Here is a 21,498-nt window from a genome sequence, read left to right as displayed (position 1 = left end):
TGAGGTGGGTGCCGTGGATATCCTGTGGCTCATGGCACAGCAAGGTAACCTCAGTTTTTTCAGAGACTTTCATTATAGCTAAACAGTTAAGCGAATCAGACGAACTCTGGCTTGACAAACTTTGAAGACACGGCGCATCGCAAAAACACAGAAAGGGCTTGCCTCAGCCGCGTGTGGCTTTTCACCCCCAATTTCAGAAACACCTACATAGAAATGGCAACAGATAAGCTGGTGTAGTTACCTCTAGACAAGTTTGGGAAACTGTTTTCTCCTCTACCTCTACTACAGCAACACTCATAAATAAAAGGGGAAATTTTTATAACGCCATCTACAGTTGGGGCTTTAACTACACACCAGTTAAGAGAGAACATAAATAAGAACATACGACCCAACATGGAAAAAGTTTGAGGTGTAAAATTATCAAAATTATTAGAATTTGAACAACTAAGAGACAGACGTATTAGGAAAGCATACTTTCATAATTGCTGGAAATCCTTTTATAAATTTTGGAGAATCAAATATGACGTTAGACTTGCACCAGTGGTCTTTTACATTAAATAAGGTTACGGACTTGAGCAAAAAGTTGTGACTGAGTGGGTAGTTGGGTGATGGTTATAACGATAAGTTTTAAAGATGCACTTGTAATACTGTGTCCTGTGTGTTTGTTTGTTTGTGTGTGTGTGTGTGTTATGTGCCATCAAGTAGCCTCCGACCGATGGTGACCCTATGAAGGAAAGACCTCCAAAACGTTCTATCTCTAACAGACTTGCTCAGATTCTGCAAACTGGAGGACGTGGCTTCTTTTATTGAGTCTAGCCGTCTCATTTTAGGCCTTCCTCTTTTCCTAGCATTATTGACTTTTCCAAATAATTTTGTCTTCTCGTGATGTGACCAAAGTACGGTAGCCTCAGTTTTGTCATTTTAGCTTCTAGGGAGAATTCAGGCTTGATATAACCTAGAACCCACTTATTTGTCTTTTTGGCTGTCTGTGGTACCATGTAATACTGTAATCATTGTTTATTTCTAACTGTTCTGGAGGGTGAGTTATATATAACGAAAATAATATGATTGGTATAGTAAACTATTTGGGGGGGGACTAAAACTCACTTCAAAGAGTGAGTCCTGCTGCTGACTGGGTGGGTGGGCCTCTTCGGCTTCTGTCTCCCCCCCTCCTGCAGACGGTGGTCCCCTTCTACAACCTGGGCCTGCTGATGGCGCTCTTCTCCCCTCGCTGCACAGACTCCCTGGCCAGGGTCCGCCAGCATGCGGTCGACTGCGTGTACGCTCTTCTCTACATCCAGTTGTGCTACGAAGGTACGAGGGCGGAGGGCAAGGCAGCTGCTGCTGACCGTCTCCCCTCCCCTTTTGGAGCGGGGCCTCTCTCCCACCCAGGACTGCTGCTGCTTGGGCAGCGCTTGGCTCCGCAGGGTAAATCGGGGGGGGGGGGGCCTCTGACACTGGGAAACGTGCAGGGGTGGGGGGGGGAAGTCCTGCTGGTTTCTGGCTCGCAGTGAGTTGCTGAGGTCTTGCTCTCCCTCTGTTGTGGTGTTCAGGCCCTCCAGGGGTGGGTGGTCACAAGACACTGCCAAGAATCAGGTGTTACCTCCCCCCCCCCTCAAAGAAACGTGCCCTCAAGCGTTGCCTCTCCTCTGAGGGTGAACATTTCCCTGTGGCCAGCAGAGGGCACTCTTTCCCTGTCCTTGGATGGGCAGAGGCCGAAGCATGCCAGAGAGCGGTGTGAGTAGGGAGTGTTGGAGCATGGGCAGAGTGCTTGTGCCCCACGGCCCTCTCAGGTCATGCTCTCTGGAAGGCTGTCCGTGTGCACTTCTCTCTGGACAAGGCTGTGTGGCTCTTCTCCCATGCAGGGTTTTCTCGAGATCACCGAGACGAGTCTCTGGAGAAGCTGAAAGCCATGAAACCAGGCCTGAAGGACCCAGATGTCAACACCCTCTTCCAGGCCTGCTGCAGCATTGCCAAGGTCAGGCCAAGGGCGCTGCGGGCGTCTCTGCTCCCTGGCCTTCCCGGCATCACCAGCCGCCTCTATGGGGGAGGAGGCTTGTGCCTCCCTGCCCCTGGAAGAGATTGTGCAGGCCTCTTCCCACCTGCCAGCCGCCCCGCCCTGCCCCCTCAGGCTGTACAATGGCTTTGCCCATGGGGCTGGGCCTGTGGCTGGATGTGGGCACAGTGACCCAGAGCCGCACCTGCGTAGTTCCGGGGCAGTCTCTCACCTGGCCGCCCTGCTGTGCCAGTAGCCCTGTGGGATTCCTGTGAGGCCCTTGGCTGGAGTTGGGGAGGCTGCGCTGCGCTGCGCTGGGTATATAAAGGGAGGCATTTGATGCACTGTCTTGGGGACAACTGCTGGACACGTCACACACCCCTGGCTTCTCCTGCTGGTTTGAAATGCACTCGGGGCCTTTGGTTGGCGTCTGCTGGAGGGGCAGGGAGGGCTTTGGCTTCTGGTGCTCTGGAGGCTGCCTGACCGGCCGGCTGCCCACCCTTTGCCCTCTTCCTCACCAGGTCATTGCTAAGCGCCTGCCTCCGGACCAGCTGCTCAGCCTGCTCCTCTCCATGTTGGAGGGCCTGGCAGATCCGGACAGAAACTGCTCACGAGCGGCCGCTGTGATGATCAACTCCCTGCTGAAGGAGCGTGGCGCAGTCTTGCTGGAGAAGGCGAGTTTCTCTTTCTGCCCTTCGCCTGGGTGGCACCTTGGACCCTTGGCGGTTGGGCAGCAGGCTGCCTGGGGCTTTGCTGTCAGTCTGGCGGTCAGATCCCCAAGTCCCTCACAGCAAGCAAACAGGTGCCTTGGTTGAAGAAACTTTATTTAGAGATCTATTCAGTTCAGGTATTCACTCAGACGGAAAAGTTGGCAGAAGTAATTAGGCAAACAATAGGACTACTGATATAGAGAGACGTTCTCCCGCCCCCTTTGCATTCAGGGGCAAAACCTCAAAAGTTACATGAGAACAACTTAGCTTAGCCTAGATAAAGTACAAAGGGGAATCTTCTCTCCTGTGAAAGAGATACAGTTCAGTCCACAGCTGCAAGGCCACTCAGCAGGGAAAGCGCATATTTCCAGAGATAAGGAGTAAGCTGCTGGCTCGCTTGGAAATTAATATTAGCAGTTTGGGCACCCTCAGGAGTCTTCCCATAAAATGCATAAGATACAGTAATCAACTCTGGCATATTATCTCAGTACACGTATAGAATGCAACCTACAACAGTGGTAGAAATGTCTCATTCTCCGTATAAAAGTCAGAGCACAGTGGTGGCATAGAACACAACCATGGCATGGATGCTGGCATACGTGACATTCGCCTGCCGCCTTCATTGGGAGAGGCGTGGGCAATCCAGCCATGAGATGCAGCGGTGTTTGCTTACTTAGAGTTACCTGCTTTAGTCACAATGACTGGTAGCCACTGCTAGACCTACGTGATTCTGGGTAGCCCCCTTTTAAAGCTCTCTGTGCCTGTAGCCACCACTACATCCTCTGGCAGCAAATTTCACGTTGTAACCACCAGTCAAGAAGTGCTTCCTTTTGTCTGTCCAGAATCTACAACTAACAGCTTCATTGCATGCTCTTGAGTTCTAGTATTTTGGCAAGGGAGAAAAAGTACACAAACAAACAGGAAAGTCTTCCTCCCAAAGACACGCAGAAAACAGAGAGCCACCAGGCTCAAGGAAGAACACCAAGGGGCACCAATATGAATACTTCCGTTGTTAATCCCAAAAATCCATGCAATAATACAATACAATATGGGTGCAATAGGAATGCAATACAAAATACAAAATGGATGTAATACAAAAAGCCAATGTGAGGCAAGATCAGTACATCTGTAGCAAGGCTTAAATAAGCTCATATGCCGGCAGTCCGTAAATGAGTCCAACCGGCTAAACCGGGGAAAGACAGTCAACACAATGCATCTGCCAAACAGAATTGCAGAAACGAAGGGTGTGGGCGACGAGTTGGGTCGACCTGTTCACTGCTCGTTTCAGAAGTACATTCTTCTTTCTTCAGGCCAAAATCTATGTGAACACATCACAGAAGGGAAATATTTTCACACCTCCCCCAATGTTTCAGCAAAACAATATCTTCCCTGTGTAAAACTTACTGACAAGGAACCGCTCTGCATCTTCCAGTTCAAGTCCTTAAAGTAAGTCTAACGAATCGTTTGGATAAGGAGTCTGAGCCTCTCCCATAATTTATACAAACGCTGTGCCAATTTAATTAAAGTAAAAGGCACCAAATTTCCTTAAAGTGAAAATCACCAAATCTGACTCTGCTGCAATATTAATCAATGCAAAAAATGCAAAAAATGCAATAAATACCTTGAGATGCACAGAGACTGAGACCTGCTTATGAATACTGGCACTATGTAAAGGTCCTTACTGGATAAATATTAAAACTATGGTGTGAAGAACGATCATAGAAACAATGAATAGTCCAGTTCATTGTTTAGACCACCAGGGGACACTGTGCGGAGGCGAAAAATCCAACGTGCCTTCGCTTGCAATAAGAAACGGTTTGCATTACCAGGTTTGTTAACCCTTTCCAGGACCGTAAAGACTAGTTCTCTCTCACTACTATGCTGAGTCATAAAATGCTGGGTGAGGGGAGCTTCCTCGTTCCGAGTCCGTATTTTAGAGAGGTGTTCCTGGATCCTCAAACGGACCGGGCGGGTGGTACATCCAATGTACATCAGTTTGCAACTACACTGGATCAAATAAACCACATTCAGCGTGGAGCAAGTTGAAAAGTTTTTGGACTCCAGTGGGTTATTGTAGACTGGATGAATAATGGTTTTAAGGTCTACACAAAGGGAGCAAACATTACAACGGCCACAGGGGAAATGCCCCTGTGGTACATTACTATCAGCGGTCAAAGTTTTCATATCCGAATGCACCAGGATGTCCCTTAGACTTTTAGTCCTTTTATAGCTCCTGCAATTCTCCCAGATAGGGGCGAGAAGTGTATGGCCCATGTGATTCTCTTTTGAGGTCTATTCTCTCTCACCTTATAGGTAAGTAGATCCCTCCGGGCGGACCGCTCTGCTCGTAATTTCGCTTGTTCTATAACCTGCCTAGGGTAGCCCCGTGATCTAAAGGCTTGACTCATGGTCCTGGCTTCCTTGATGTAATCAAAATAGTTAGTGGCATTCCTCCTAATTCTTAAAAACTGCCCATAAGGTATATTCCGTTTAAGGACAGAGCGATGGTGAGACGTGAACTCTAAGTATCCCGCTCTGTCCGTGGGCTTGCGAAAGGGCCTGACGCCCAATTGATTGGCTGATCTCTTGAATACCACCACATCTAAAAAATTGACCTGGTCCAAACTACCCTGGTTTGTGAAACGAATGTTGGGGTCCAAACTGTTGATCCAACTCATCAGTGGTGCAACTGACTCTGCATCTTTAATTATCAAAAAAATGTCATCAATGTATCGTTTCCAACACACAATATGTTTAAAAAAGGGATTCATATCTTCCGCATAGATGTAGCGATCCTCCAAACTGGCCATATATAGATTTGCTATACTCGGGGCCGCAGAGCAGCCCATGGCCACTCCCTTTGTTTGGTAATAGAACTGGGACTCGAAACGGAAATAGTTATGTTCCATAATCAAGTCCAAAAGATCCAACAAAAAATGGGTGGGTGGAGACCTAGGATGTCTCCGATCCAATACAACTTCAATCACTTGGCGTGCCTCCGAATGTGGTATTGAAGTGTATAGTGACTGTACATCCATGGTCAACAGAAATGAATTGTAAGGTATAGTCAAAGACTCCACAAAATTAATGAAGGAAGTGGTGCCCTTAACATATGATTTGGTTTGGACCACAAAGGGTTGTAGAATATGGTCCAAAAAAATTGCCAAAGGCTCTAAGATCGAATTGGAGGCTGACACGATCGGGCGCCCGGGAGGCGGGTAGATGTTTTTGTGGATCTTTGGGAGACAGTAAAATACTGGCACCCGTGGATCTCGATTGAGTAAATCCCTGTGTAAATGCTGGCTGATATAGCCATTTCCCAGGGCATCATCTAGTGTGATTTTAACAATCCTCCCTACAGTGGCTGTGGGGTCTTGATTAATGGGACGGTAGTAGTCCCTATCCGATAGTTGGCGTAGAACCTCCGTTCGGTAAACCTCCCAGTCTAGAATGACAACACCCCCACCTTTGTCTGCTGGTTTCACAATCACCGAACTATCTCTTTTTAGATCTTCAAGCGCCCGTTTCTCTAATTTCGTTAAATTATGCCAATTATGATACGGTTTACTCTCTATAGATGTCACTTCCTTGAGAACCAATCTCTCAAATGTTTCAATGTGGACATCCGTAATTTTGGGAGTAAAAGTTGACCTGTGCTTCAAGCCAGTATACAAAATGCCTTCAGATGTATTGCCAAAAAACTTCTTTAATTTTAACATCCGGAACATCCGGATCGGTTATAAAAGGACTAAAAGTCTAAGGGACATCCTGGTGCATTCGGATATGAAAACTTTGACCGCTGATAGTAATGTACCACAGGGGCATTTCCCCTGTGGCCGTTGTAATGTTTGCTCCCTTTGTGTAGACCTTAAAACCATTATTCATCCAGTCTACAATAACCCACTGGAGTCCAAAAACTTTTCAACTTGCTCCACGCCGAATGTGGTTTATTTGATCCAGTGTAGTTGCAAACTGATGTACATTGGATGTACCACCCGCCCGGTCCGTTTGAGGATCCAGGAACACCTCTCTAAAATACGGACTCGGAACGAGGAAGCTCCCCTCACCCAGCATTTTATGACTCAGCATAGTAGTGAGAGAGAACTAGTCTTTACGGTCCTGGAAAGGGTTAACAAACCTGGTAATGCAAACCGTTTCTTATTGCAAGCGGAGGCACGTTGGATTTTTCGCCTCCGCACAGTGTCCCCTGGTGGTCTAAACAATGAACTGGACTATTCATCGTTTCTATGATCGTTCTTCACACCATAGTTTTAATATTTATCCAGTAAGGTCCTTTACATAGTGCCAGTATTCATAAGCAGGTCTCAGTCTCTGTGCATCTCAAGGTATTTATTGCATTTTTTGCATTTTTTGCATTGATTAATATTGCAGCAGAGTCAGATTTGGTGATTTTCACTTTAAGGAAATTTGGTGCCTTTTACTTTAATTAAATTGGCACAGCGTTTGTATAAATTATGGGAGAGGCTCAGACTCCTTATCCAAACGATTCGTTAGACTTACTTTAAGGACTTGAACTGGAAGATGCAGAGCGGTTCCTTGTCAGTAAGTTTTACACAGGGAAGATATTGTTTTGCTGAAACATTGGGGGAGGTGTGAAAATATTTCCCTTCTGTGATGTGTTCACATAGATTTTGGCCTGAAGAAAGAAGAATGTACTTCTGAAACGAGCAGTGAACAGGTCGACCCAACTCGTCGCCCACACCCTTCGTTTCTGCAATTCTGTTTGGCAGATGCATTGTGTTGACTGTCTTTCCCCAGTTTAGCCGGTTGGACTCATTTACGGACTGCCGGCATATGAGCTTATTTAAGCCTTGCTACAGATGTACTGATCTTGCCTCACATTGGCTTTTTGTATTACATCCATTTTGTATTTTGTATTGCATTCCTATTGCACCCATATTGTATTGTATTATTGCATGGATTTTTGGGATTAACAACGGAAGTATTCATATTGGTGCCCCTTGGTGTTCTTCCTTGAGCCTGGTGGCTCTCTGTTTTCTGCGTGTCTAAGGGAGAAAAAGTACTCTTTGTCCACCCTCACCCCTGTGCATAATTCTATAAACCTCTATCTTGACCCTCCCTCCAACTTGTCTCTTTTCTAAATGGAAAGTCTCAGACTCTTCAGCCTTTACTCGTAGGAAAATTGCTCCAGCCCCTTCATCCACCTGGTTGCCCTCTTCTGCACTCTTTTCCATTCTGCAATATCGCTTTGCGATATGACAATCGGGCTGCCCGGCCCACAGTATTGCAAATGGGGCCTGCACTATCAGTTTATACGATGACGTTACAAATATTGGCCATTTGGGTTTGGATCCCTTTCCTAATTACCCTCAGCATGGAGTTTGCCTTTTTCACCACTGCTGCTGAGTCGACATTTTTGTCAAGATTTCCACTACAACGCCAAGACCTTTCCTTGCCAGTCGCAGCCAGTCCAGACCCCCGTATCTAAAATTAGGATTTTTGTTCCAGGATGCATCCTCTTAACCCACGTCGAACATCATTTGCCTTGTGGTCGCCCAATTGAGAGAGACCTTTTCAGAGCTTTTCACACTCCACCTTGGATTTCACCATCCTGTTTTGTGTCACTTGAAAACTTGCCGGCTACGCTGCTCACCCCCAGATCATTTATGAACAAACGAATTGGACTGACCCTCTCTGGGCCTCGTGATTCTATCTTTGATTACAGTTGCTGCTAATTTTCCAGGATCAGAATTTAGGCTAACTGGCCTGTACTTTTCTGAATCCCCTTTGGGCCCCTTCTTAAAACCTGGGGTGACATTTGCTACTGTCCGGTCATTTGTCACAGAGGCTGATTTTTAGCAACAAGTTCCATACATTTGTTAGTAGCTCAACAATTTCACATTCGAGTTCTTTGAGTGCTCTCTCGGATGTGTGCCACCTGGACCTGCGGACGTGTTAGTTTTCACTTGGCCTAATGGTCCTAGAACTTCATTTTTTGACTCTTCAGCTCACAGAATTCATTCCCTGTCTTTGCTCCCTCACCTTACTTAAGCAGTCTTTCTATTCCTTTGTCATCCAAATGTCTTCATGTTTTTGGCCATCCGCTTCTCAATTTCTCTTTTATCTTACCTTATTGTCAGCTTACATTTCTTTGGCCAGAACCTGTGTTCCTTTCTGTTCACCTTGATTGGGGAAACTTCCACTTTTTAAAAGCTCTTTTTGTCTTTTATAGCTTTTTTGGCTTAAAATATTGATGGCACCTTTCCCAATAAGCTAGGCATTTGATGTGAGCCATAATTCGTGTAGTTTTAAATAAGTGCTCACTGCTCCTAATTGGTGCAATGACTTCCGCGTCTTGCTCCAGGCCTTGAGCCCCTCTCAGAACCACGTCCAGCACCGCTGCCCCTCCGGTTGGCTCTGCAATCAACTGTTCCAGTGTTCAGTCATTTATAACATCTAGGAATCTCATTTCTACAGAGCGATTCGAGTGGATGTTTACCTAGTCAGTGTGAGGGTAGTTGAAGATCCAGAGGAGTTAGCTGTGTTAGTCTGCAGTAGCAAAATAGCAAAGGGTCCAATAACACCTTTAAGATGAACTAACTTTATTGCAGCATAAGCTTTCGAGAGCCACAGCTCTTTTCGGTAGATGCATCGTCAGCTTTCGAGAACCACTGACGATGCCTCTGACGAAGAGAGCTGTGGCTCTATTATGCTACAATAAAGTTGGTTAGTCTTAAGGGTAGTTGACGCCACCCAACATTACGTTTTCCACTTCTGTCATCTCCCTTACTTCTCTCTCCATCTCAGGATCCGCCTCATGGTTTTGATTAAGGGGGTGATAGAGGTGCTCTGTGTTTAAGTAACCCTGGCGGCCACAGGGAGTCCCCTAATGTATTATGGCTCATTTGACTCTCACGGTCTTTGATATGCAGAGGGACTCTGCCTGCCCCACCATGCCTCTTGCAGCCACGCTCTCCCTCCTTCCCAGAAGGGGAAGAAGCCCTTGATTCTCCTGCTTGAGGGGGTTAATCGAGGATTCCTCTGCCAGGCAGAGCAGGAGGCAGCACCAGGGAGAAGACCCTCCTTGCCTGGGGACAACAGTGCTGTAGGGAAGGTCCCCCTTCTCTGCCCCGCCATGCACAGGCTGGAGCTGAGGCAATCCTCCGGGGAGTAGGGGGGGGGTTATATGTGGACAGAGTGCCCCAGGGCGTTAGGCAAGAGCAACGGCATCTGGGGCTGATCAGCAGGGCTGAGCTAGGCAGTTTCAGAGGAGGGGGCCCTCATGGGGAGAAAATGGCCCCTGGGACAACGTAGCTTGCTGTGCGGTGATTCCAGGGGGCAGGGGGAGGGTGGCTTGCATGGTCAGGGCCCAGGTCAGAAAGACCCCACTACGACTTAGGCTGCGTGTTGGAGAAAAGAGGCGTGTTCTGTGTACTGGCAGTGGGGCGAGCCTGGCCCAGGCCGGAGGGCACGCTCTCCTGGCAAAATAGTGAAGAGTCCGGTGGCACCTTTAACCCACTTGACTGTAGCATAAGCTTTCGAGAACCACAGCTCTCTTTGTCAGATGCATGACGAGGAGAACGGCGGTGTATCTGACGAAGAGAGCTGTGGTTCTCAGAAGCTTATGCTACAGTAAAGCTGGTTCGTCTTAAAGGTGCTCCTGGACTCTCTGCTCTTTTGCTACTGCAGACGTAACACGGCCGACTCGCCTGGGTCTGTTCTCCTGGCAAAGGCATGGCCAGTCCAGGCAGCTGTTCCCTTCTGTGCCAGCGGGTGGCGCTGCCTGATCATGCGCTGCCATGAGCCCCCCTCCCTTCCAGGGTTATGCGAGGCTGGGCTTGGGCTCCTTTCAGTCCTGGCGTGGCCCCGTGCTCTGTGTGAGGGTCCCTGGGGGTGAAGAGAGGAGAGAGCCCCCCCCCACTGAAGCTGCTGCGCTCCCTTCCCCGCAGGTGCCGCAGATCCTGGAGGTGCTGCATGACCGGCTGCAGGAGGTGGACGAGGAGCACGTCCGGAAGGCTGCCCAGCAGACCGTCTACATCCTGGCCTCCCAGCACCAGGCCGCCGTTGTCTCCAGCCTCCTGGGCAACCCTCTGCCCTTGGACAGGTATGGCCCGTGGCTTCCTCTGCAGGGTAGAGGCTGAGCCTGGGGCCGAGCGGGTTGGTGGCCTCTGTGGGCCGAAGGACTCTGAGCGCTTTGCCGCTGAGCCCGGTGCAACCCGTGAGGCCCCACGTGGCCATGTGTCCTCAGAGAGGGAGCCTCTGGGGATGCCCTCGAAGGGCTGCGGAGGCAGGGGGCTGGCGTGCCGTGACGGGTGTCCCTTGCTTCCTGCAGCTACAGCTGCACCATGTGGCGGGCGCTGGCTCCCGAGCCCACCCTGGCTTCCCAGGTTTTGCAGCTGCTGCTGGAGAAAGTCAACCGGGACGTCCCGTACAAGGAGACCAAGTCCTTCTTGCGAGGGAGCAGCTCGGAGCGCATTGCCACCTTCCTCCCCCTGGCTGTGAGTATCCCAGCCTGCTCCCGCCAGCCCCCACACCTGGGCTGCCGCTCTCATTTCCTCCGCTCCGGCGTCTGTGCCAGGCTTGGGCTCTGGAAAGAACACATCGCCGCCGTATAATGCCTATTAGTGCTAATCCGCCAGCTCATAAAGAGCCTCTCAGGTGTTCGTCCTCCCGGGAGATCCCTGTGGATTTTATCCCCCCCAGGAAATAAACGCTGCTTGGCCAGCAGGAAGGCAGCTGTGAAAATTTCCCTCTCCCCTGAAGCAATGAATCCATCCTGCTGGGAATGAGCCGCTGGCCTGATCCGGCAGGGCTCTTCTGATGTCCTTAGGAGCCCCCGCCCCTGGCTGGTGCTCCAGACCCGGCATGGCGGGGCGGGGCAATCCCAGATCCCGCAGTGGGCCACATCTGGGAGAAGCCAGCGCACCACATCTGGAGGAGGGAGGGTGTTCCTTTCTGCTCCCCACAAAGCCAGAGCCCTGCAGGTCCCGTCTCCCCCACCCCAGAGTGGCAGGTACTCAGTGCTCCCCTTCCCTGGTGGATCTGAGAGCAGGATCAGCCCCCGTGGGGCTAGCCTGGAACCAAAGTATCTGCTGCCTGCGCGCCCCACCTTGCCTCCAGGTGATATGCAGAGCTGCTTTTGGCAAAAATGGCAAATGCAGAAATCTGGATCACTGTTGTGGTGGTGGCAAGGGGGGGGGTGCCTTTCAATGCAAAATCTTCAATTTTGTTTTAAAATTAAAATTTAATTTAAAAAATGTGCGTGTTTGAGGCAGCTATCATCCAAAATTCAACATGGAATTTGCTTTTAATTTTTTTTGTTACTTGCCGTCTGCCTTTCTCACTGAGCCTTTTAGTCTAACGTTTAGTCAAACTGTTTGCTGCTGCCAGCACTTGCCCCAGACACCTGTGCTGCCCACCCCTGCGCTGGGCACAAGTGGACTTCTGTCCCTGCATGTGACGGGTAGGCGGAAGAGCCTTGGGGGGCAAGAGGCGGCTGCTTTCCAGAAAGGTGGGGCGTGCCTGATTGGGGGTGCTTGGGAAAGCCCAGGCCACAAAGGTGGCTGGCTGCTGGCCTCGCTGTGGCTCTCCAGGGCTGAAGGGAAGAGGGGAGTTTGCTCCTCAGCAGTCAGGGCCACACAGGCACGGGCCAGCTGAGGAGGCCCGCACGGTTTCTTCCCCCGCCCGACTCCCTGCGTTTTCTGGGTGGCCGGACGGGGCCGTTTCCAGTGCTGGGGAAGTGCGGCGGCTGCAGAAAAAGAGCCCTATGCCAGATCCCGTCCATCTAGCAAGGGATGGCCGTGGGCTCCTGTGGGCAGGGGAGTCTGGAAGGGCCCTGGCATGCCGCCACCGTGGTGAGGTGGTGCTTGGAGGACGCCCCGGGGCTTGCCGTGCTGTGAGCAGCATCCGGCTCTTGGTCCACTCAGTGAGCACCTGCTCAGAGCTGCATGGGTGTTTCCGGAGACTGGCCTCTGGGCTTGCCGCCTTCGTTCATGAGCTGCTCGGGTGGAGGCCGACATGGCATCACTTTGGGCTGCTTTCCGGCTTGGCAAGCCCTTCGTGGAAGGGTGGGGTGGGGGGTGGAATCTCAGCTGAGCCCTGCTTGAGGCACCGAGGGGCCACGGCTGGAAGTCAGCTCTGCCCGGGAGGCCTGCGGATGGATTCCAAAGCTGCTCAGCCACCCAGTCTGGGAATGGTTTTTTGGGGGGTTTTGCTCCTGTATTTTAAACGTAGCCTGCCCTGCTGTCAGTTTGGGGTGCCAAATGGGGCAAAGCACTGGCCGTGCCGTGTGTGCAAGCTTCCCGGTAGGACTTGAATCCAGTAGCACCTTAGAGATCAACAAGATTTTCAGAGCTTTCGAGAGATGCATTGCTGACACTTGTCGTTCCATTCTGTGCATTGGGCAGACAGGCCAGTCCTTATGCAAGGGAATAACTGGACATAAATCTGACATTAAAATCACAACACCTCCAAACCAGGGGGAGAATGTTAATCACAACAATAGTGGCGCACTTACACACCGCTCTTCTAGACAGGTGAGTGCCCCACTCAGAGCAGGGAACAAAGCCCGGGTTCTTCTTGCCCCCACAATGCAGCTGGGGAGCTGGGCTGAGAGGAGGGGCTGACCCAAGGCCGCCTGCAGAGCTCAGGGCAGTTGTAGGAGTCGAACCAGCAGAGGGCCGATTCCCAACCCGGCCGCTGAACCCCACTGGGCTGCAGCTGTTTGAGTTCCAGGACGTTCCATTGCTGACCTAAAAGTGCCTGTTCTCAAATGGAGACGCTTCAAGGGCAGGTTTCATTCTGAGATTGCTGAACTTGTGTTCATTGCCAAGTTCTGAGCAATGGAGCCCCTTGGGCTGATTCTGAGGAAGGCAGCTCAGGCTCTCAACAGCTCCGACCCCGAGAGTCTGGTTGGCCTCTGAGATGCCCCTGGGGTCCAGCCACGGGGCTCCAATCTCGCTGTTCAGTTGCAGACCAAACCTGCTACCTAACTGAAGCTAGTTTCCTGGCAGTATCCCGGGGGCCTCGGTTGGGCTTGGCTCCTCCTGTATTCCTGCCCCTCCCTTTCCACTGAGCCATGCCGGGAGTGCTCTCTCTCCCCCCCCCCCCGCAACCTTGTCCTTGGCACACGTGGTGCATGAGTTCCCACTGCTGGCAGTTTTCCAGTTTGCCTCTGGCCGAGCTGCCTGCATGGGCCCCCAGCCTCCTTGGGGGAAGGGGGCCTGGCCTGGCCTGCTCCCTGGGTGCCCCTCTGCCAGGCTGTGGCAAGGAGTGCTGCAGGCACGCAGGGGGCAGAAGGTTCTGCCTGGCCTTAGCCGAGCAGCTCTGCTGGCATTGTCCAAATGGCCCCTCCCCCCCACTGGCCTCTGGGTCCCTTTGGTGCCCTCCCAGTTCTGAGTGCTGCGAGTGGGGGTGAGGGGCCTGCCAGCTGGGTGCTTATGGCCTGGGCACTTGAGTGCCTGCAAGTAGGCGCCTGCCTTGGTTGTTGTGGGGGCTGGTCTTGGGGGGGGCTTTTCTAGATGAGCCCCCCTCTTTATGGCTGCAGGATGGACTGTGTGGGTTCTGGGGATCTCTTTCTGGCCTGGATTTGCCCCTGGGATGGGCCTGTGGAGCCCAGCCCTTGCCCGGGCCTGGCGGCGCAGTGCTGCTTTCGGGGCGTGCCTGTTCCCCTTGGGTGGTGCCCCCAGTGTGGGCCAGGTTGGGCAGCTCCCTCCTCCTCCTCCTCCCTTTAACCTGGCCGATCTCCTCCTGCTGCTCCTCTTCCAGGCCACACGCGCCCTGCATGAGCTCATGTCTGTCCCGGAGTCTGGGCCGGCTGTTGTGGGCCTCTACGCGGAGCTTTTTGTGACTCTGCTGCTGCGAGTCAGCTGCACGGTGGGTGTCCAGCCCCCCAAGAACCTGCCATCCAAGGAAAGGAAGAGCCTCAGCCGTGGGCAGCCCCCGCGGCCTCTCGACCCCTGCAGGTACTGCGTAGTGGAAAGAGTGGGGGTGGGTGGGGGGGAAGGGGGGGGCTTCCCTACCTGCCATGTGGAACTGATTTTTGTTTTTCATCAACGCGACTGCAAGTGCTCTGTGTGTAATATGAGGGCTGGATAATGCTCCACGGCCCATAACGTATTAGGTATGAAGGCAGGCCTGACCTCTGGGCGGGGGATTAGCCCCCAGTTTTCCACACACTCGTCTCCCCCTAAATCAGGAAATATTAAATCGCTCTTCCTGTTGCAGCCTGGCTTGTGGTTTGAATTTGCATTCCTTGAATGGTGCTGCCGTGCCCGTGTGCGCCGCTGCCGGATTGGGTTTCGGTGGCCTCCGCATCAGCTCGAAGGGCTGGGCTGAGAGCCATCCAGACACTCGGGGAGGGGAGGGGCTGCAGGAGGGAAGGAAGTCTTTCTTCCTCCCTGAATAAAAACCGAGGAGGGGGAAGCTTTCCTGCAAGTCCGTGGGAGCCCCCACTTCAGCCAGGCAAACCAGCGCTGAGTTTTGGGAAGGCATGCTCTCCAGGGGGGCTGCCGTGCGGTTTGCATGTTGCGTGCATGCTGCAGGGTTTGGTCTTTGGAGCCCCTTGTGCTTTGCAGCGGCTCAGTGGACAAGGCCCTCCTCTGATGTCGGTGGGGGTTGCAGGTGCCTGAGGGTGGTGCTCTTGTAGGTTGCTCCTCGACTACCAGGTGCTGGCAGTATTGCTCCCTGGACTGGCAGGGGAGCTGCACTGATGGCGGCGTGCAAAACTTCCTAACGCCTGAAACGTGCTGAGTGAGTGGAGCACGGTGAGCTTGTGGCAGCTGTCTCTGTGCTCCGTCCTGCTGCTCTGTCCTCCCGGTGGCTGGTCAGGCTTGCCAGTGGCTGCTTTAGGGCCTCCCAGAATGGCACTGAGGGTTGCCAAGGGGATGCCCAAGAAGGATGTCGCTGCTGCCTCCTTGCCCCAAAGCACGTGCTCTGTGCGTCCGAGTTGCTTCTCAGACCAGTTGGTCTCTGCAGCTTCGGGAAAGGCAGTTATGTGGCTTGGATGCAAAAGTTCCAAGCCGGACTGCTGAGCACTGTTGTCCCTGGCTGTGTGAATGAACCCACTGTGGATAAGCACCAAGACCCACTAGAAAACACTGTGAGTGTGCCATAGGGGGCAGATCCAGAGAAGTTAGCTGTGTTGGTCTGTAGTCGCAAAATAATAGAGTCCAGTAGCACCTTTAAGACCCACCAACTTTATAGTAGCATAAGCTTTCAAGAACCACAGCTCTCTTTGTCAGATGCATCTGGTGAAGAGAGCTGTGGTTCTCAAAAGCTTATGCTATTATAAAATTGGTTTAGTTTTAGTTTAGTTTATTCGGTGTTTAACCCACCCTGCCCACAAGCGGGCTCAGGACAGGGTACAAAAGTCATAAAATACAATTACACAGCAGATTCTACAATAAAATTCAGCAATTAAAATTATATATATACAAAAACCTGATATAGTTAGTCTTAAAGCTGCTACTGGACTCTTTACCATAAAGGGATGGAGGCTGTTCTGGTTTATCAACCATGTTTTAGCCTGCCCTGATTTAAGTGATTTCATTCTCTGGCTTGGTTTTATTGGTAAAGTTTTGTTTACATTGTTACCCTCTTTGGCGCCTAGGATGCCTTGGGGAAAGGCGGGCGTGAAGCTCATGGGCCCCAGGAAACCTGCAGCCATCCCTGGTTTCCCTCGGGGGGCACCGACTCTTTCCTTTACTCCGGGGGGGGGGGGGGCGTCAGACTTCTCCCTGGGTAGGAACCGCTGCCCCCAGCACCTCTGCAAGTATCTCCTGCGAGGCGGACGGGCACATCGAGCACTGCTGTTTAGCCACTTCTCCTGCTTTCACGTGTGTTAGCCAGTGCAGGGACCATCTGTGGCCCTTCTGCAATCCCCACTCCACAGCTGGCAAGCTCACCTGCTGTCCCTCCCCTTATACTACTCTTCGGATGGCAAGAATAGGCATGGTAGGTTCTTAGAGATCTGGCTCAGAGCCTTCAAAATATAAGGAAGTTTAATAAACGAAAGTTAAGTGTGTGGTTCATTCAAGCATCGGGCTGAGCAAGGATCCAAAGAAAATGTGAAAAAACAGACCTCTTAACCCTGTACTCTGTACTCATCCCAGACAATGTTTAGTTAGGATAGGTTAGTAACACGAGAAGCCGCAGTCTTCAAAAATCCTTCACTGCCTTAGTTGTCAGAGTTAGGACTTCTCCCTTTTGCCCGTGGCCATGCCTTGGGCGGTGTGTGTGTGTGGATCCAGCAGCCACAAAACGCACCACCTGGTATGGTCGGGGGGTGTTCCGTGGGCTTGGGATGGGCGGAGCCAGAGACGGATGGCGAGTTCTGCCCGCATCCATTCACCTTGGTGCCTGGCTTCCCCTCCTCCACCCCAGAGCAGCTGACTTACTCATTAGAATATTTATATTCTGCTTTTTCTTGTGGGTAGAGTTGGCTTGCAAATCATAATGAAAAGCATTCAGATAACAGCAACAGACTAACCCCCCCCAATAATCACCCCCCCACAAAGAGAAACATGCACATACTCTCTTAAAACCCCTGGCCAGCAGAATGGCCTTGCAGCCCCTTCTAAAAGTTCCTAATGGCAAGGCCTCCCGTCACCACCTCGGGGACCCTGTTTTGCCAAGTGGGAGCGGCAACGGAGAAGGCCTTTAAATAGGTGGGCCCCAGCCAGGAAGGGCTGTAAAGGCTGCGCCTCACTGTGTGAGGCTCGTGGTCTGTGCCTCCCTTCCCAAATACCCCCCGTGGGCTGGGGACTTCTCAGGGGCCCCGCTCTCGCTGGGCTAAGTGAGCTCTTGGGGAAGTTCCCCTGGGAGGCTGGCATGCCAGAGGGGCTGAGCTGGAGGCTCTTCTTGAGTCTCCCCATGCGCTGCTAAAAAGCTGCACAGAGAGCCCTAGAGTTGAACTGGCCACCAGTCACAAGGCATTCGAGCAAGCTTGCCTGGCTTTCGAGCAGGGACAGCGGGCCCTTCGGGGCCCTTTGGAGGGCAGTGCTTTGGCTGCTGAGAGCCCGGTTTGCTGGAGTAACGGCCTCCAGTGCCCAGACCAGTGTCGGGCAGTGGCGCCGTGCCCAGTGCCGGCCCCCTTAGCCACCTGCCTCGCCTTGTTCCACTGTAGTCCCGACGCAGCTTGGGGCAGCTGCCGCATGGAGGCCTCTGCTCAGAGGGCCGAGGATGTGCCTGGCCCCTGTGGCCTGCAGTGTTTCTGCTGGAGTCTGGAGAAGTCGAGGCCTGGGAGTGCCTCTGGGCGAGGTGGGAATGGGTGTTGGGAGTCCTGCAGCTCTGGCTGGCTTAGGGGCCGGGAGCCAGGAGCGGGCTGCCCCAAGGCTTCCTTCCCGCAAGCGCTTATGCGCCGGTGGACTTCCTCCTGCTTTGAGGCCCTCAAATCTGATCCCTTCCTAATATTTTGGATTTGGTGTGACAGGGTAACGTGTGTTTCGCAGATGTCCTGCTCAGCTTGCAGTGCTGTAATCCCCCCTAATAAAACACGCATGCCGAAGAAATCAGCCGTGAGCTGCTCTCGTCGCCTGGGCTCTTGTGTGGCGAAAGGAGCTGTGGCTGAGGCGAACACACTGTGCAGCCGTCGCTGGGACGCTGGCCCGTGCTAGCTTTGGGCCAGGAGGCCAAGTGGCCTGGGCTAGCAGTGTCAGCGGGACATCTCTCTTCTCTCCAGCTCCGCAGTAGAGACCTTGAAGGCCATGTTGACGCAGGGGGGCACTGGAAAGGTGGTCCAAGCTGTGGCAGATGCTGGGGGCTGGGAACTGCTGCACAGTGTGGAGCGGCACCACGAAGGCGCTGCCCTTCTCGCCGGGTAGGTAGGCCGGGCTGTAAAGGCTCTGGCTCAGCCAAGTCTCCCTTCAGAGCAAGTGAGCCACACTTGGGGAAGCCGAGATGCAGAGAAAAGCCTCTTAAATTGTCCCTCGGGGCATCTCTGACCTTGGCGGAGACAGGTGCCCCTTCCCGTTGGTCTCCCAGAATGGGTTCCGCTTCTTCAGGATGGAGGGAGGCGCTGTGGGGGCACAGTGGAACGTGACCTGCCTGCCAGAGGGCGGAGAGGACTGGCTGCCCTGTGTTACTGTGCAAGAAGGTGTGTGGGGTGCTTATTCTGTGTGCGTGGGGGGGGGGCCGTTTTGCAGGGCCATGGCGAAGTACGCGGGACCCAAGCTGTCCCCAATTGTGAAGAGTCTTGCGCCCATGCTGAACAGCATCTATGACAGCCAGCGGGTCACCACCACGGCCTTCTTTGCAGAGGTGAGTCTGCCGGAGAGGCCTGAAGTGGGGTCTCTGGAGTCTCTGGGGCCAGAATTGTATTCCAAAGAGTTGCTCCCCAGGGGTTTCTGTCCTTGTTGCCTTTTTCCGTTTGCCTGAAGGGAGGGTGGCTCTCTCCCCTGCCTCCTCCCCACAGCTAGTAGAATGAATTGCACAAAAGATGCGAGTGGGCTGACCTTTCTAACAAAGGCTGCAAGGTCTGGGTCTTGGCCCTGGGGGTGGGAAGAGGGTAGCCCCTCCTGCGGAGAGCGCCTCCTTTGTTCTTGGCATCCCTCCCGCCCCCTGCACCAAAGGGGAGCTCAGCTCCGCTCCGCAGCCGGAGCCAGCAAAGCATCACCTCATCGTCCTTGACGTACCGCCCTGAGGAATGGAGTGAGTCAGGCCGGCTGGGCCGCTGTAACCCTCTCTCGCCTGCCTTACCCCCTCGAGCCCCGGGCTGTTCCAGTGGGCTTTGTTTGCACACAGCGGCCCCCACGCCAGCGCTGCTGCCACGCTCCGTCCCTGCTCGTAAACCGCCTCTTAAAGTCTCAGCTGACGGAGCAGCCTAGGAGTCAGGCTGCTGGGGGAGGCCGGGCCTGGACGCTGGCCCGGAATCCGAGCATGGCTGGCTGCCTGGCCTGCCGAGGCGGAGAAGAGCAGGCGCCTCTGCTGCTCCTCCTCAGCCAGGTGATGAGGTGTGAGCCGTTAGCGCAGCAAAGGGGGACCCCCAGACACTCCGGGTGGCTTGCGCCTTGCCCTGGGCCCTGGGGGGCCTCCTCCGGGGGGGGGGCCTTGCTGCCTCGGTGTGGCCGGAGGCCTGGGTCCTGGTATGTCCCTTCCCCTCTCTCAGTGGGCTCTGGCTCCTTTTGGTCTTTCAGCTTCTCAAGAGTAACGTGGTGAACGACCTGGTCCTCCTCGAATCCCTGATGGACAACATGACTGCCCGCCAGAGGGACCCTTGTGTGGCCGTGCGCATGCTCGCCCTGCGGGGCTTGGGCAACATGGCCGTGGGTTCCCCGGGAAAGGTGAGGGCTGGGGAGGGGCTGGCCCAGGGAGCAAATGCCCAAGGATGTGCAGTTCTCCCTGGGCAGGTTGCAACTGGGGCCACCTCTGGGCTTAGCTCCATATTTGTAGAGGCTGCTCTGGAGGAACTACTACTACTACTCCCACAGTGCCTTGCCCTCCGTACGCCACAGCCCTGCATGCCGCTCCCTGGAGCTGCCGTGGGGTAGTCTGGTGCCTGTGCGGGCCAGCGGCAGAAGTCCTGCTGCCTGGCTGTCAGTGCTCCGGAGGCTGTGAGGCCCCTGCCTGGGCGACCTGTTCTCTTTCCCATGGGAGGCTGTGCGCTTCCATCTTGTCCTTGCGCCTTCTCTGCTTCCTGGTGCCCCCTTTTCCTTTTGCCCATTCTGCTCTCTCTCCTTGCCCCTAGAGCTGGCCCTTCCCCAGGTCCCCATCCAGTAGAACTGCTGCTCTCGGAGCAGAAGCTGCCTTGGAGGGCCCCGTCCTGGGCAGAGACTTCTTTCCGAGCCTGGTCTTGTGAATGTGCAAAGCCACCAGGTGTTTTGTCACTCAGCTTCATAGAAACATCGAGCTGGAACGGATGCCAAGGGTCATCTAAGTTCAGCCCCCTGCACAAGGCAGGGAATTTACAGCTCCCTCCCTCTCCCCCCAATCCCCCCCCCCCGGCCTGCGATTCTTGCTCTATGCCCGGAGGGAGGCAACAAACCTCCCGGATCCCTGGCCAGTCTGGCCTGGAGGAAGGTTCCTCGCTGACCCTGAAGCGGGGCGGGCATTACCGTGGGCGTGCAAGACAGGGTCGCGGCGTCCGCAGCTTGCCTGCAGCGTTGGCCCTGAACGGTTTGCGGGGCTGTCCGGCCCCCCCTTCCCGCAGGTGAGGCAGCACGGCACCCAGCTGCTGGCCTCCATGATCAACGGCATGGACGACAAGGACGACCCCCACAACGCGGTGGCCCTGGAGGCCATGTCCAGCCTCTCCCGGGTCCTGGCCTTCACGGAGGAGAGGGATGTCTGCTCCATGCTGCTTCACATTGCCATACGCATACGGCCTTTTTTTGACAATGTAAGGCTGGGGGCTGCAGGGGCTGCTGCCTGGGGAGCCTTTCCGAGACCCTACCCCGGGGGGGACGGGGGACGGGGGACACACATACTAGGAAGAAAGGCAGCGATGGCGAGCGGGGGGGGGAGGTCTGTGCGGCTGTCCCTCTGGCAGTTGCTGGCAAGCGTGCGCCGTGGCCAAAGCTTGTTCAGCCACATGACGATCCGGAGGAGGAAGAGATGGGCTGGCCTGGGACGAGTGCTGAAGCGTTCTTCGGGAGCCCTCCACCCCCAGTTCAGAGGGCCAAGCAAGCCCTCTGCATCGGAGTCGGGAAGGGCCAATAATGCGGGGAACTAGGCCCCCGCTGACCGCTGCGGGGAGAGTGGCAGAGAGCCAACTCACCATCCTGGGGAGGAGCGTCTTCAGGGCGTTTGCTTGCCCTCCTGCCTCGGTTAGGCCACCTTCAGCTCCCCGGCTGTTTCTGTTTGCTCCTTCTTGGG

The 21,498-nt window shown here is 53.7% G+C and overlaps 1 protein-coding gene across 2 annotated transcripts in view; it reads left to right on the top strand.

The window, feature by feature from the left end:
- Positions 1 to 21,498, top strand: part of MROH1 (maestro heat like repeat family member 1) — a 64,570-nt gene that overhangs the window by 39,410 nt on the left and 3,662 nt on the right. For both annotated transcript variants that reach the window (XM_054984466.1, XM_054984465.1), the window contains 10 exons: positions 1,179 to 1,314; positions 1,866 to 1,978; positions 2,518 to 2,670; positions 10,638 to 10,792; positions 11,021 to 11,186; positions 14,455 to 14,651; positions 18,368 to 18,505; positions 18,831 to 18,945; positions 19,821 to 19,967; positions 20,834 to 21,022. In XM_054984466.1, the coding sequence (XP_054840441.1) occupies positions 1,179 to 1,314; positions 1,866 to 1,978; positions 2,518 to 2,670; positions 10,638 to 10,792; positions 11,021 to 11,186; positions 14,455 to 14,651; positions 18,368 to 18,505; positions 18,831 to 18,945; positions 19,821 to 19,967; positions 20,834 to 21,022 (1,509 nt within the window). The remainder of the gene's footprint in view (positions 1 to 1,178; positions 1,315 to 1,865; positions 1,979 to 2,517; positions 2,671 to 10,637; positions 10,793 to 11,020; positions 11,187 to 14,454; positions 14,652 to 18,367; positions 18,506 to 18,830; positions 18,946 to 19,820; positions 19,968 to 20,833; positions 21,023 to 21,498) is intronic.

The sequence above is a fragment of the Eublepharis macularius genome, chromosome 7 (genome assembly GCF_028583425.1).
Source record: "Eublepharis macularius isolate TG4126 chromosome 7, MPM_Emac_v1.0, whole genome shotgun sequence".
NCBI classification, from domain to species: Eukaryota; Metazoa; Chordata; class Lepidosauria; order Squamata; family Eublepharidae; genus Eublepharis; species Eublepharis macularius.
Note: the sequence above shows the minus strand (reverse complement) of the source record. Positions and strands in the feature narration are given on the sequence as shown.